Source organism: Drosophila suzukii, chromosome 2R (genome assembly GCF_043229965.1).
Source record: "Drosophila suzukii chromosome 2R, CBGP_Dsuzu_IsoJpt1.0, whole genome shotgun sequence".
In the NCBI taxonomy this organism is placed as follows: Eukaryota; Metazoa; Arthropoda; class Insecta; order Diptera; family Drosophilidae; genus Drosophila; species Drosophila suzukii.
The window spans coordinates 18,627,056-18,641,648 of NC_092081.1; the positions used below are offsets into that span (position 1 = coordinate 18,627,056).

A 14,593-nucleotide genomic window follows, 5' to 3' on the forward strand; every position below is an offset into this window, starting at 1 on the left:
CCTACTGCTCATGAAAGCCCAGAAAGCAAACACGTTAGGCGCCAACAAAGCTGAGAAACTCGCCTGGCAACCCGCTCGCAGCTCAGCCCGCTCGACTCACCGAGATCCAAAAAAAAAAAATATCAGAAAACCAAAAACGGAAAAAATACAAATAAAAAACAAAAATCAGAAAGAAAACAAAACGTGAGACGCTTCGTTGCCGGCTTGAGTTGGCCAGAGCGCTGAAGTCAGGCTTGTATATTGTAGCTCGGGGCCTGAGATCTAAAATCTGAGATCCGAGAGGTACGGGGCACGAGGTGTGCGGCTTGAGTGGCGGGTAAGAGACTCTTAAGTGCTCAGCTCAGTTCAGTTGCGAATTTCATACAACACGAGACGGTTGCCTCCGAGCGGTTGGCGTTCTACAACCTACTTGAATACCCGAAATACCCACTAAACTCCACGGCGATTCCGCAACAAAATTCGCCAAAAAAAGTAACGAAAAAAAAAAGAAGTTTCGCGATTAGGCGGAAATTAGTCAAGCAAATAATCATTCAAGTGTGAGTGCTCGCAAGTGAAAAGTGGCTGGAATTCCTCAAATTGGGAGTGTTTCAATTAAGTGGCCAAAATGATTGAGAGGCGCAGTCAACTGGATAAGGTAATGCCAAAGTTTTCACACCAAGTTCTAGCCCAACTTCTATTAAATTTTATAGTATGCGGTCTATTTAATATTACTTAAATTACACCAAACTTTTCCCTTTTGCTCGTCTTGCTATTTACTCAACCTTTTCAGTATGCGAAATTCACTACTTGACTATGAAAGTTTCACAAATGGCAAACTCCCGCAAAACGTGTGAATTTTTTTTATGCGAATCTCATAGTTGCAAAACTTAATAAATTCCTATAAGCAATATGCAAGCAAGTTGAGTTTCAAGTTCTGAAAGTAAATAAAACTAAGGTGACTTTGAAATATACGTTCTAAAGGGGATTTTTGTTTGTTAGTTAATGAATAAAATTATTAAATTTTCAATATATAATATCTAAACATTTCATATTTAAATTAAATGTTGATCTTGGATCAAATGGACAATAACAAATGTATAATTTGGGATGCAATTCCTATTTATTTTTACTTTCATACCTGATTGAAACTATTCACTTTGCTTTATAATAGATTTATAAAATTAACTCAATTTATAAAGTTATAATTTAATTAGTAGCTTGACAAAAGTTTATCTGCTATACCATATCCTATTAGCTAATTAAGCAAGAAACACTTGCTAATGAAAATAGTATAGTATTATGCAAAAGAGTATACCCATCTTCTACTTTCCGTAACCAAATCCATGGGGATACTTACTTCACAAACTGTTTGATATATAGTTTCAACGATACAAGACACCGAACATATTTATTTTCCTGATTGCGATCACCGTGAAGCGAAATCTTTTGCGATTCACATAGTTGCCGGACCTCTGATTCAGGTTTTTATTCTGGGTTCTGGGTTCAGCAATCTGATTAATCAGCCATGTGCGAGATTTTCTTTTCAGGTTCTAAGCTTCTGGCAGATCGCACGATCTGAGCATGAGATTGAGAACCGAGTTCTGAATGCTGTGCTTTCTGTATCTCAGTCTGCTTATCTAAATATTCGCAAAAGTGGCTGAAGATTCAGATTTATTTACATACTGGGAAATGAGTCAGTCGTAGCTCCGCGACTCATTTGCATTTGTTTGGCAGCTAAGAACTTTTGCTTTTATTTGGCTGCCCAGACTAGGCAGTGAAAAAATATGTCTGAGGTTCTAATTAATTATGTGCGTGTCAAGTTACGTAAGTTAAACCGACGATGAAACGAAAGTAAGCCCCTAAATGTCTAATTTATGCGGAGATCTCATCGATCGTTTCGGTTACAATGTATTTAAAGCGCGAAGCGTCACATTGGCAATCTTTAATATTCAGCGGAAGTGCCTTAGTATTTTTGGCCAACTGATCGATATTAAAAGCTATATATATAAGCTATATATAGCCGCACGTCAGTCGATCTGCGTCACTGCGCATGCCCAGCTGCATTCATATGGAGCGTTAAGTTGGTTCTGAATGAATCGAGATTAGTTTATCATTCTTGGCCGTGATCCGAGTCACGTAGACTTCGACAACCGGCCACCTGTAGTGAGTGCAGCTTCGAGAACCCCTATATCTTATATCTCTAAGTAGAAAAGATGAAGTTCCATTACCCATAAGAATACAAAGACTGTGTGAGCTATTGTCTTATTTAGTCTTTATGTTAGACAAATGATCATCGGTCTCAGTAAACGATTAAAAAAAACAAAAACTAAAAAAGAACTCAAAGATTAATTATAAGCATTCTCATTGCCTTCACTGCAGAACTAATTTTGAAAATTTTAAACAACAAGTTTAATAGGCTTGGCGAATTTCCGCTATAAAATTTGTATATTTCAATGTTTAAGCCAAAATAATCATTAACTAAAAGAAGTGCATTTTTTAAGTTAATCCTCCTATCTGCCAAAAGCAGGCATTAAAATAAAATGCAATATATTTGTATTTTGTATGGTCAAAATTAAATCCTGAGCTTATTGTTTTGTAAAAGCAATATGGGACTCTTAAAAATGTTGTATATAAACAACGCGTGCACATTTAATCAGATTAGCAAGCAGCACTTAAATTAATAAACGCATTAGCATATGTGTCACTCAATTAACACTTCAATATGGTATTTTTAATTAATTAAATTAAATTCAATTAAATATGGCAAGTAATCTGAATCCATTGAATGAAACTAATTTTATTAAATTATTATTAAAAATGTTTATAACATCATTTAAGCATGTGTCCCAAAATACTGGTTCACTTTTAAATAGTAAAACGCTAATATGTTAAATCAATTACTTTTCATTACTTGGTTAAATGCAAATTAATTTCGTTCTAAGGAGTGAATTAAATAAACAAACAACACCCACTTTTCCCAGACAATTGAAATAAAGCGAATCAATTAAATTGATTTTATTGGTATCGAGTGTGTGCGATACTCTACTCCCTTCCTGCGGCTTTATGCGATTTCGATGCCAATGAAAGCGATGCTTTTGGCATTAATTAGCCGCATGATTAACGATGGCATGGGTGCTACCACCCCCCTCGTTAAGCCCGCTTTAATTGTAGTTTAACTCTGCCATTGAACCTTGTTCCTTTCTCCCAGAGCACTTGGGGTATTATCTCAATTAGGGGTTAGCTAACCAACGCCACTCGAAACAATAACAAACTTGGCCCGGTAATTAAATCAAATCCGTCAAGAAGAAAACGTTAGCATAGCAAATAATACATGTGCGAACGCACATAAACAACTACAATATACTCGTACAATCGAACAACAAACGCCAAAAGCCGCTAAACAAATAATCAAAGCTGGAAAGCGAAAATATGTAGTTATTGTTATACCAATGTGTGTATCTCTAAGAACGTTTATCTGCACGTGTTCGCCTTTCGGAGCGGTGGGTGTACGGAAAAGGCAAGAGAAGAAGAACCAGTCGAAGCGCTAAATATATCTACAGATTTTTTACGCCAAAAAGGTCACGTTCAAAAACGAAGTCAAAAATCGACGCCAAAAAAGCCAAAGACGCGTTTTGAGCAAACAACAAAAAACACAAAACGTAATGAAATTAAAGCAAAATCCGGCAATCAAGCTTACAAACTGGGTAGTGTTTTTTTATGGGCATGTGTGTGTGTGTGTCGGCAACCCCAAGAAAAGTCAAGGCCCCCTCGCTTATTCTCTCCTCCTTTCACTTACTCTTTCGCTATGCTGATTAGCTTCGCATTGTACAGTTACTCCATGACCCTGAGCAATGTCAGCCAGGGGCTCGCAAAAGGGGAAACTTAAATCTTAAACAAAGTCTTGTACTCTAAAAAGTAAACCATAAGTTACAAGTAAGGTATGTTATTTTTTATTTACTCACCTTTTCACACTATCATAAGAAATCTAAATAACTATAATATTTTAACAAAAAATATTGCGGTTTTATATTGACACAATTTTACACCAACATAAGAAACAAAGAAAATTAGAACTTCCTTTATGGCTACATAAAAAAGTGACCTTATGTTGTAATGTTGCTGTGGCTAAAACCTACAGTGTGGTCCAAATATTTGATAAAAATATTAACAACAAAATATTACAGAGCTTGGAATCGAATTCTTCATATATATTAATGCATTTAAAATTTAAATGGATTTGTAGGTCCCTTCCTAATATGCCAAGCAATCAGTTTACTTTATAAATTTATTTACCAACTACCCCCTTCTTGTCAAAAATCTTCCCACGCCACTGACCCTTACAGTTCACACCCATTTTCATCTCCATCTTCAATTTTGAACACATAAGTGTGACCAGCCATTCAAAATAGGTGCAAAAATCGTTGAACGGCACCATTGTTGCCATTGTTTGTTGTTCCTAGAGATCGTTGTTTGGCTATTCAAATTTTATGCATTGTCAGCGAACAACAACAACACAATGGTACTACAAAATAATGTTGGGGGGGGGGGGCAAACAGCCGGCCAAACATACATACAATTCAATTTAACGCCATGCGGCCCGCCCGGTTATTTGGTTTTCTAGTTCAAGTTGAGGGTCAATAGCTGTTTTGGCTTGCATTTTGGCCCGGCTTTATATGTTTGTTTGCAATTTGTAAAATTGCCAAACAAATATTGATTGGCGAGTGAAAAAAAGGCAAATGCAAATAGCCGTATCTGCTAAAATCTCGCAGTTGCTCTCTTCAATCGCCCCACCTTTAATGTTTATATTTAGCCAGGGCAAACTGTAGAGGGAGGACGAGGTGAGGTGTTCCTAAGGGCGTAGCCGGTTCAACGTGATTCATTCGCAGGTTCAATGCATCAAAAGTTGTAGTTTCTACACAGAAATAAAAATATATTACCTATATACCCTAGGATTAAATAAAAATAAAATGGAGTATTTAACACAAAATATTTTATGTAAATACGCTGATTCAATTAAATATACCCTGGTATTAATAATATAATATGATAGAGTATAATAATACAAAATATTTTACACAAAATCACTGATTCAATTACCTATACCCTCGGATTAATACTATAGTAATAATAATAATATAATAATACCTGGTATTAATAATATAATATGATGGAGTATAATAATACAAAATATTTTATGCAAAATCACTGATTCAATTACCTATACCCTCGGATTATAATAAAAAATATTTTACTCAAAATCACTGATTTAATTCTCTATACCCAAGGATCAATAGTTTAAAATAATGGAGTATTATAATACAAAATATTATATTGAAAATCACTGATTAAATTTTTAGAACCTTAAGTTAAAAATAATATTTTTGGAGAACCTTAAGAAAAATCTCCTATAAGACCATACTCTTTCAAATTCTTATTTAACTTTATTTTATCTACATTCCTAAATCGAAAAACAAGTACTTTAAAGAATTCCATCTTTAAATTGCATGCGAAATTTCTTCCAGTGCAGCGACTTAATTCAGTTTTCCAACAAGGTGGGAAGGTTAAAGCCGCCAAAGGGGCACTGCAAAATGGAATACGGAATGGGATATACATTTAACAAGGTGGAAAGTGAGGGCTACACGTGACTTGCTGTGCGGCAGATTAGTAATTAATGCATAAGTAGACTAGGCAAACAATTATTCGGATGACTGATGCACAGTCATTCCACAGGCCAAAGGTTCTAGTGCCCTTTGCCTGGGATTATTAATTGGCCAATTGAAATCAGCAGTTACTAAGTGATTTGTCTACCGTCAAATCAATTTGTATTGAGGTAGATCAAGTCATGTATGAAAACCGGTTTAGTCACAGAAATTACAAACGGCTAGATCTAAATCTTTAGCAGAAAGATGTTAGAGATAAATATGCATTTTGTTATAACTATTTCCTTGTTAGTTTTGTGATTGATTTTACTGAAGTAAATATTATTGATTGGCAGAACCTTTAAACGACTATTAACCAGAGGACAAAGATCACATGTTTTAATGCCTATTAATTCAAATGAGCCATACAAGATATAAATAAAAATCTTTTTATGGAATTGACTGAACTGGTTTTGATACTACTTTTAGCCAAGTTTGTTTTCGTGAATACCAATTTAGAGATAATTATTCAAAGACTCGGTCTTTTGTGGTAAAGTAAGGGTATATAAACGTGGACTTGCTGTCCAGTTTTATTTTTAGAATAGCCAAATTAATTTTCTTTAATTCCAATTTTATAATAGCTTTTCATATTCCTTTTTGGCAGTTTTATATATATTCTTTATATCTGGTTCTGGTGGTGGGGAGCCCAGTTCAAGGCGGTTCCGGTCGATCCCAGATGCAGTTTCGTTGTGCAGCCTACTTATCATCGGCTCAAAGCCATATAACTTTAATGTCCGAAATCGTAGAACAACGAAACCTGGTATGGCATCGAAACTCGGTCAGACAGATGAGGTGAGCCACTTGCGGTAATGCTATATGTACCTCCACTGAACCACTGACTTTTAGAGATCCCCATCCACCGAGTTTTGTGATCAGATAGTGAGCGGGTTCACTGAACTGCAGTCACCTATGGATTGGCATTGGGAGGGAGCGAGACGGCAAAAGCCATTCGCTGTGGGTGCAAAGAGCTCGACGAATATGTGGGTCAGACCGACAATTACACTGAAAGTAGGCGGTCCACTTTTCCTCAAAACCCGTTTACAGTTAACAACGGCAGATGCTGAGAAAGCACGACAAACACACAGAAACAAAGAAATTGGCAGCTCTCTTTGGCTCTCTTTCTATAATTTGCACAACTCTAGATTGCAAGATGGTCTGTAAAGTAACAGTAGTGCAACACTCTCTTCCTCTCTCTTTGCAGAATGAAAGTACTGCTCTTTCTTTCTCCATCTCTCTAGTTGTATACTCTTAAAATTGCCACTAAAAATACATAATAGTAATAATATTTTTTGTTAGCACTTGTATATATATATTTATTTATTATTTATTATTTATCACTTTCCAATTTTGAATTAGAAAAAAACATAAAAAGTAGATTCACTCTCATTTTTCTCTTTTGCAATTGCACATTTTAACATTGCAATTTTCACTGTTATCGCAAGATCTCTCTCTCTCTCTCTGTTATATTAACAGCAGTTGCTCTCGTTACAGCGAGAAAGCAGAGAGTGAAAGAAATGCGATCGCTTTGCTGTCTCCCTTTGACAACAGCGGTTGTGTGCTTGCTGTCCCTCTCTCAAGTGCAAACTTTTGCACTGCAATTGTAGAGAGAGAGGAGATGAGCTGCTGTTGCTCTCTTCTTGTAACGGAAGAACGCAGGCTATAAAAGCGGCGCATGCGCTGCGTGTTTTCCTCATTCGCGCAGCTGCACTCGAAAAGAACGGTTCATCCGGGTGTTAAGATCTTCCATATAGAGGAAAACCTACCTGAAATTGAAAACAGTGCCAAAATGACGGCCACAACGACGCAGCGCAGCCTCTACATCACGAACGAGGTGAGTTCCTGCTTTGCCAAAAAAAGAAAACACAAACCCCCAAATCAAAGGCAAACAAATGGAATAAAATAATTTGTGAAGTCTGCCGCGGGCACTTTTGATTCCTGATTACGAGTCTACTTCTCGTTCTACTTGTGGTTCTGAATCTGATTTTGACTCTGATTCTGACGAGTGGCACTCCGAAACTGGCTGCTAATTAGTGCTGCCTCATTAAAAGCCGGCCCAAAGCGAACGAAACTGTTGCTCGGACACTCGAGACCGCTCTTCAGAAAAGCCGGAATGCCAGGGAAACCAGAGCAAAAAGTCGGGCAAACAAATCTGAATGCCCCGACTGCCTTGTAATTGCAAAACAAAAGCCCCATTTACGCCAGGTCAGAAGTTCCGGTCCAGGGCGAAAATACTATATCCAAATTAATAATCAATGAAAACAATTAGCGCGCGAAATGCTTTTCGGGAAAAACTCGTTCCATACACTTTGGCTGACGGCTAAAGGCTTATGGATCCCAGAGTGCTGGCGCAATATTGGATTTGAAATGATTAGAATAAATTAGTATTCATTTTCGCAAGCAAACAGCTGCCGGCCAAAAGCTTAAAGAAAGCAACAGTAAAACGCAAACAACAAATATCCAGATTTTTGAGTTGCCCTGCGGGCTAAAACGGCGAAAACAAACGATGAAAACGAAGGCAGAAGCAAAATCAAATGCAAATTATAAAGAAATAATAATAATAATGTGGCTAATTAAGAGTGAAATTTCAGGAAATCGAATAAGTAGAAGGAAGAACAAAACGAAAAACCGGTCATTGGCAGCTGAGTGTAAAAGTGGCCAAAACAAAAAGGAAAATTCAATTATTCAAGAACCAACTTTTCGATTTGGGTCAATTTTCTTTAAAAGGGGAAAAGGAAATTTTCATTTAAATGGACATAAATTTATACAATAAATCAGCTTACAGTCACAATTAGTCAAATAATATAGTATAATTTGGCTTATTACAAGTAAAGCTTCAGGAAGTAAAATAAATAAATAGAGTGGAGTGGAAAAATGTTCAAAACAAAAAGGGAAAATTCAATTATTCAGTAGCAAACTTTTAGATTAAATAGGGCTTTTTCTTTAAAAGGGTTAACTTTCATATAGTCGAACATAAATATATGTAATTAATCAGGTTACAGTCACAATTAATTTGAATAATAATGATTAGGTTTTTAATAAGCTATAATAATAATTCAATAAGACAATTCAGAAAATTAAATCAATGTAAGGAACATCTAAACGAAAACAAGTGGAAAGTGTAAAAGAAACACTAATAACTAACTTTATAATAATGAACTACTTAACTACTATTATAACTATATTATAATTAACAACCAACTTTTCAATTTTAAAGGGGTAACCTTTCATATAACTAGACAGAAATTATTATAATACGACACATTATATAAATGATTTATGATAGTGTAACTTACTTATGGATATTACTTCTTAATAGTTATTATTTTGAGCATTAAATCTCTTAACCACTGACAGTCATCAATCAAGAACCGCTTCAGATTTTAGGTGGCTTTAAATAGAATTCGGGCGGGAAGGTGAGCGAACTGCTGCGGTTACCTCATTAGCAAAGTTAAATGAGATTGTGTAACGCCCTCGCCCACTAATATGCAACCGAAACTATAATTAAGCTCGAGCGACTGAAGAAGGCGCCAATTGCCACCCCCAAAGGAACGGCGGCCCAGTTTGTTGGCAAAGTAATTAACGTTTATTGGCTGTGGACAAACAAGAAGTTCGTGGGCTGCTTATTTTCGTAAATTCAATCTTCTTTTCGAAATGAGTAGGTCTGCTTAAACATATGTGGGTCCTGTCATACGGCCACGCCCCCATCAAAATCTTCGCCTTTGTTTGTTTGCCCGCGCGCTTAGACTTTTGTTTGTTGGCCCAATATTTACACGACAATTTTTGAGCAAGAATAACAGAAAGATTTTTGCGCGCCCAAGTCAACAGCGACAGACGAAAGACCCACAGACGTATTACACTATCGATGGCAACAATTACCAGACATCGGGGCGTATGCGTGATATGTCGACGAGCCGTATCACGCATACGCCTCGTATGCAAACGGAAACTGCTTGGCCCGCAAATGTGTTTTTTCTTCTGTTTATTTCTGTTTTTTTTTTCCTTCTTTTTGGCCCAGTCTGCAGTCCGGCTGACCGTAATTCAACTTGGCCAGCTGCAAACAGATTCAATTTGCATTGCGAAATGCAAATGCATTGGTCATTGGTCAGAACGAAATCCCACAGTCAGGTCTGCATTCGGCCAACTACTTCTGCCCTTTTATTTTGTGGCATTTGTTCGGTTTTTGTCATGCAAATGGAATCTCACATTCTTACGCACAATTCACCCAGTAAGAGGTTCTACTGGTTGATTGGTGTGTGGCCTCTTGTGTAAATCAGAAAAAAGATCTTGAGTCCTGGCCCTGTAATTTATATTTGTTGGAAATAGTTTCCTTGTATTATTAATTGCACATTCGTTACTTTACTTGGCTCAAAGCCCCTTAATTTGGTTTAAATTGCTGGCATTTTCGTTTTGTGAGCCCATGTGCATTTGCATTGTAAATAGTCACAAAAATGTGATAATTGTATGGAATATATTTGCAACTTTCAATAAACTTTCCCCCACACTCGACATAAATACATAGTTGCTGAATAGATTTCTAGAATACATTTGTAAGCATTTAAAGAGTAAATAAATAAATGTGGGACAAATATGAATTCCGATTGGTATGCGCATGATTTTAGGCTAACAGAATATGAAATGATTATTTTATTTGGCCAAAAAAAAGAGACTCTATTTCAATATTTCAACTTTAGTGAACAACGAAACCCTTGTTAAATTGTTAGTCGGCGCTTTTTTAAGTTTTCAAGTACACAGCTAACAGAATCTTTTGGCCAACTAGGGTCAGGGCTGAGATTTGTTTAACTATTTGTTTTATTAAGCGGCTGCATTTGTGTCAGGGCTGCCGCAGAATCTGCGGCGTCTCGGGGCGTTTAAAAATGTTCGCTTAAATGCTTTTCGAGTAACAATTAGACAACAGCAATTGCAGGGTTAACTGCCGTCCCCTTCGGACCCCCTAAAACCAAAGTCATGGAGTGTCATGGCCCGCTGGACTTGCTTTTCTGACCTGCTCTGCACTTGCTTTTTTATGTTTCCATTTTTGATTGCCCCCAGACAGCAAAGCAAACACAGACGTCCATTGATGGATATATTTTCGTAACTAAATGCGGGCTCACAGTCCGTTGGATTTTGGATTTTAGTTAGGTTTTTGGCATGTGAACCTTTCGCCTTGAACGGCTGGCTTTCGAAATACTTGGGGCCGGGAAAATTCACTCACTGCCAAGTGGAAAAACTCGATGCATCCAGCTGAAAACTAAATGCTGAAAACTGGTTGCCTGGCCTTGGTCTAATCCACATTTCAGAACCTCCAGCCAGCCAGCCAGCCAGCCAGCCAGCAACAGGCAGCAGATTCTGTCTCGGATCTCGACTGGGGTTTCCAAACTTGATACTCGACCGTTTGGCCTACGTTTTAGCCATGGCTGTTGGCCAGAACGAAAATGCATTGCTGCAACTTGACTTTGCCATCGCAATCACAACGCTTTGGACCGCAGCACACCAAACAAGTGGCGTTCAAGTGCGGATTGCCAAGATCAATGTGTCGACAGCATGAGTTTCAACAATGATGTATAGTTTCATCTCCAGTGGTTGCATCTCCTTTAATAATCTCTATTGTTTGTGTCTTCTTTTAGATTATCATCACCGCCATGGACCGATTCGTTTGGTTTGTCCTCCTGGTGGTCACGACGCACCTGGTCACCGAGTTCACCCGCGTCTCCGGATACGCAAGGGGCCAGCGCCACGAGTTGGTGCTGCTGAACGATGTGAGTACCCAAAAACCTGCTTGGGCGCCAGTTTAAAAGTTTACTGGGCCAGCCTCACTGCATAAACATCTGCGGAATTCATCAACATTTTCTAGTTTTTCATATTGAAAAGGATTAGTTTAAAATCTTTCAGAAAAAAATTATGCATTTAAATTTATAAGCTCCATCTACTCAAAAAAATATTTGCTGTGGATTTCAGAAATTTTGACTTCATAGTGATTTTGTATAAACAAGAGTTAGCAAAATATTTTTCAAGCATTTGCTTTACAAACAAAAACAAAAAAAAATTACAAAAAAAAAGAACTTAAAATCGTCTTCCAATTTTTAAAATTCAGTAGGATTACTTTTTGAGTGTACCTACATTATGAATTCTACAAATTTTATTCTTTAAGCAAGCAATCACTAATTAGATTCCGTATACTTATAGAGAAATCAGTATATTTCTGAAGGCGAACGATACATTTTAAGATGTATATAAATAATTTTTTTAGATATTTTTAAAAACCTTATTTGTATTTTAAAAACAATTTTTAATTTAATTTTTTGTTAAAAAAAATGTTTTCTGAGACTTAAACTGTAAATTATGATATGTGATATTTTTTAAATGTGTATTAATTAATTTTTAAGGACATAATGCACTAGTTTCAAGGAATTTTGAGAAATACGTTTTTTTAATAAGAATTTTTTTTTTAATTTATCTATAGTTCATAACTTTTAAAATTCTTTTTCTGTGTACAATGAGCTGAAATTGTTTAACTCATAGCTGTTGACTAATTTTGTTGTTTGACTAACATTCTGATGACCTTTTCAGACCCTGCTGCAGCCGATGCCCGTCCAGAACATGGTGTTGTATCCCAACCAGGATTACGGGCAGTACCAGCAGCGTCCCTCCTCCCCATCCTCCTCCTCCGTGGGATCCATGAGCAGCCTGCAGCATAATGCGGCCCTGCTGCTGAGCAGCTTGGCGGCGGGAATGAGTCCGGGAAATGTAGCAGCTGCAGCGGGAACAGCGGTGCCCGGGAGCAACGCGGCCATTTTGTCCCTGGGCGACAGCCAACCGGCTCATGCAACCGAAAACGTGTACCCAATGTTCAGTTTGCGACCCCTGATCGACAGCATTTTCGAGGTGAGTTCACACAATTTGCCGGAGGCAGTGTAGTCTGCCATGAAATCCATGTTCCACAATGATTCATCCAAATTTCCCACAGATTCCGATTTCGACGCTGCGCGCTGTCAACAATTTGGTGGGTCGATTGACCGGAGGTTATCGCCAGGCCCCCACGGAAATGTCACAGAAATCCGTGGCAGCAGGTACTGCCCTACCATCCGGCAGACAAAATCCCACTCTAACTGCCCATCCCAGTCCACATCATCAAATGAGGGAGGAGATGGCGTAATTTTAGGCTCTGTATTTAGTCAGTAATTGAATGAATGTTGTAATTTCTGTCAGTGTATGTTTCAGTGTGTGTTTTTCGTGTGCATTTTGACCTTTGTGATATATGTGACCTTGCTGTAAGCCTAGCTTAAGTATATTTATGTCAATACAGATGAAAATCCAAAAAAAAAATCGTTAGTTTATGGAATAAATGTAACACCTACAAAACAGTAGCATATGACATTTTTCCAATGTGTTGTGGGTTAAATTATTGTGCAGTAAAATAAAAAATAAATAAATAAAGTACAATTGGTTTTAAATACTTTTCCTTGTTTTTTCAAGTGGGTAAATGTTTTTGTTCATATGAAACAATATCAAGTAGTATATAGGCCTTGCAAAAAATTGACATAAAATAAAACAATAAAAAAAAAGAAACTGTAACAATCACGCACAAAAAAACCATTACTTAATATTTATTTGAACACTATTGTTGAAAATAAACACATCAACATTTTTTAGTTTAATCGTCAGAATTTTTTTTAATATATTGTGTTCATTTTGTTTTGGTTTAATAGTCCATGTCCTTTAAATTCCTTAAAAAATTCCCTACACCCACAGCATATCATTGAATAAAATATGTTTTTGTTCCAATGAGACAAAAGTAACATGGTTACAAACTTAACATGAATTGTATATATGGACAGCCCCAAAGCTCTCAATAAAATATTTACACTGTCCAGTTTATTTTAGCTTGTTGCAAAGTAAAAACCGTGCATACTTTTAGGGTGGGCAATAATATTTTTAAGCCGATGTGAGTGTGTAAATATGTCAATTAAAAAATTCAGTTATTTCATTGATGCAAATGGAACTGAATTATAAATAATTTTTTGTATATTTGGGGATTTGCGCAAATATTATGACCCATTGATGGGTCAATAAACGCATATCAGCGAATTGACAAAAAGCACTTCCCCATTTAAAGATCATAACAAAAAGGTTATCAGCAAAGAGCGATGGCACTTCCTGGGATGCAAATACTGTAAATTAATTGAATTAAATTTAATGAGATTTCCATTTGTCAAATGGGAAAAGTTCTCGCGTAATTAAAGCAGAAAAAACAGATAATAAAAAGAACATCAAGTGATTTTGTCGACGAGAAAACCTCCTATTTCCCAAGGTAATCATGCGTGATTTAAGGGACCAGAGCAAAGCCAACCGGCAATGAATCGAATTTAATTATATTTTCTTTTTGGACCCTTTTCGCTGGCATTTGATTTCGGCCATCGCATTCTAAATTATCCAGCACGTGCGCTGCGGATTTGGCCAAAAAATCGAAGCCAGAGGCAAAGGCACATTAACGCAAGCGGCTCTGTTTGTCATTTGAATACCTAATGAACAAATCGCCGGGACAAAAGTAGAGACTTAAATTGGGATTGGATGGTTGGCAGAGTTGAAAATCAGCCGGGCGAATTGGAGAAACCCCAAAAGAGAAACACATCTATAATGGAAACTTTGGCTTAAAAAAAAGAACCCCCCACCATTCGATACTTATTAATTTGTCCGGCTGCAATTGGCAAACCCAATTTGCCTGCAGCTCCGTTGAAGCGTAGACGAAAATAAAACCAAAACCGAATTTATGGCCAAATTCAGTCAATTGCACACCACTTTTAAGCCAACAAAAAGTAGACGGAAAAGGGGCGGGAATCCAAAAAAACCGGTTTGCCAATATTCGCCAAATCGGATGCACTTAATGGGGCCTATGAGTAATGTAGTAGTTCTCCAAC

At 37.0% G+C, this 14,593-nt stretch overlaps 1 protein-coding gene across 3 annotated transcripts; it reads left to right on the plus strand.

Moving 5' to 3' along the window:
* Window positions 1-344: 344 nt before the first annotated feature.
* Window positions 345-13,042, plus strand: LOC108008492 (uncharacterized). 3 transcript variants are annotated; one of them, XM_017072353.4, is made up of 4 exons: window positions 345-634; window positions 11,303-11,434; window positions 12,246-12,560; window positions 12,643-13,042. In XM_017072353.4, exons 1-4 carry the CDS (start codon window positions 605-607, stop codon window positions 12,829-12,831), a joined length of 666 nt encoding a protein of 221 aa, XP_016927842.2. In that variant the 5' UTR covers window positions 345-604; the 3' UTR covers window positions 12,832-13,042. The 3 variants fall into 3 exon arrangements, with proteins under 3 accessions (XP_016927842.2, XP_016927841.2, XP_016927843.2); XM_017072352.4 differs by lacking the exon at window positions 345-634 and adding an exon at window positions 7,357-7,509; XM_017072354.4 differs by lacking the exon at window positions 345-634 and adding an exon at window positions 11,205-11,237.
* Window positions 13,043-14,593: the final 1,551 nt, after the last annotated feature.

Bases quoted from the DNA above. Each gene is read 5' to 3' on its own strand.
- LOC108008492 (XM_017072352.4), top strand. From the start codon at position 7,465: ATGACGGCCACAACGACGCAGCGCAGCCTCTACATCACGAACGAG. The intron at 7,510-11,302 runs GTGAGTTCCTGC...GTCTTCTTTTAG, and splicing joins GCCTCTACATCACGAACGAG to ATTATCATCACCGCCATGGA. The intron at 11,435-12,245 runs GTGAGTACCCAA...TGACCTTTTCAG, and splicing joins AGTTGGTGCTGCTGAACGAT to ACCCTGCTGCAGCCGATGCC.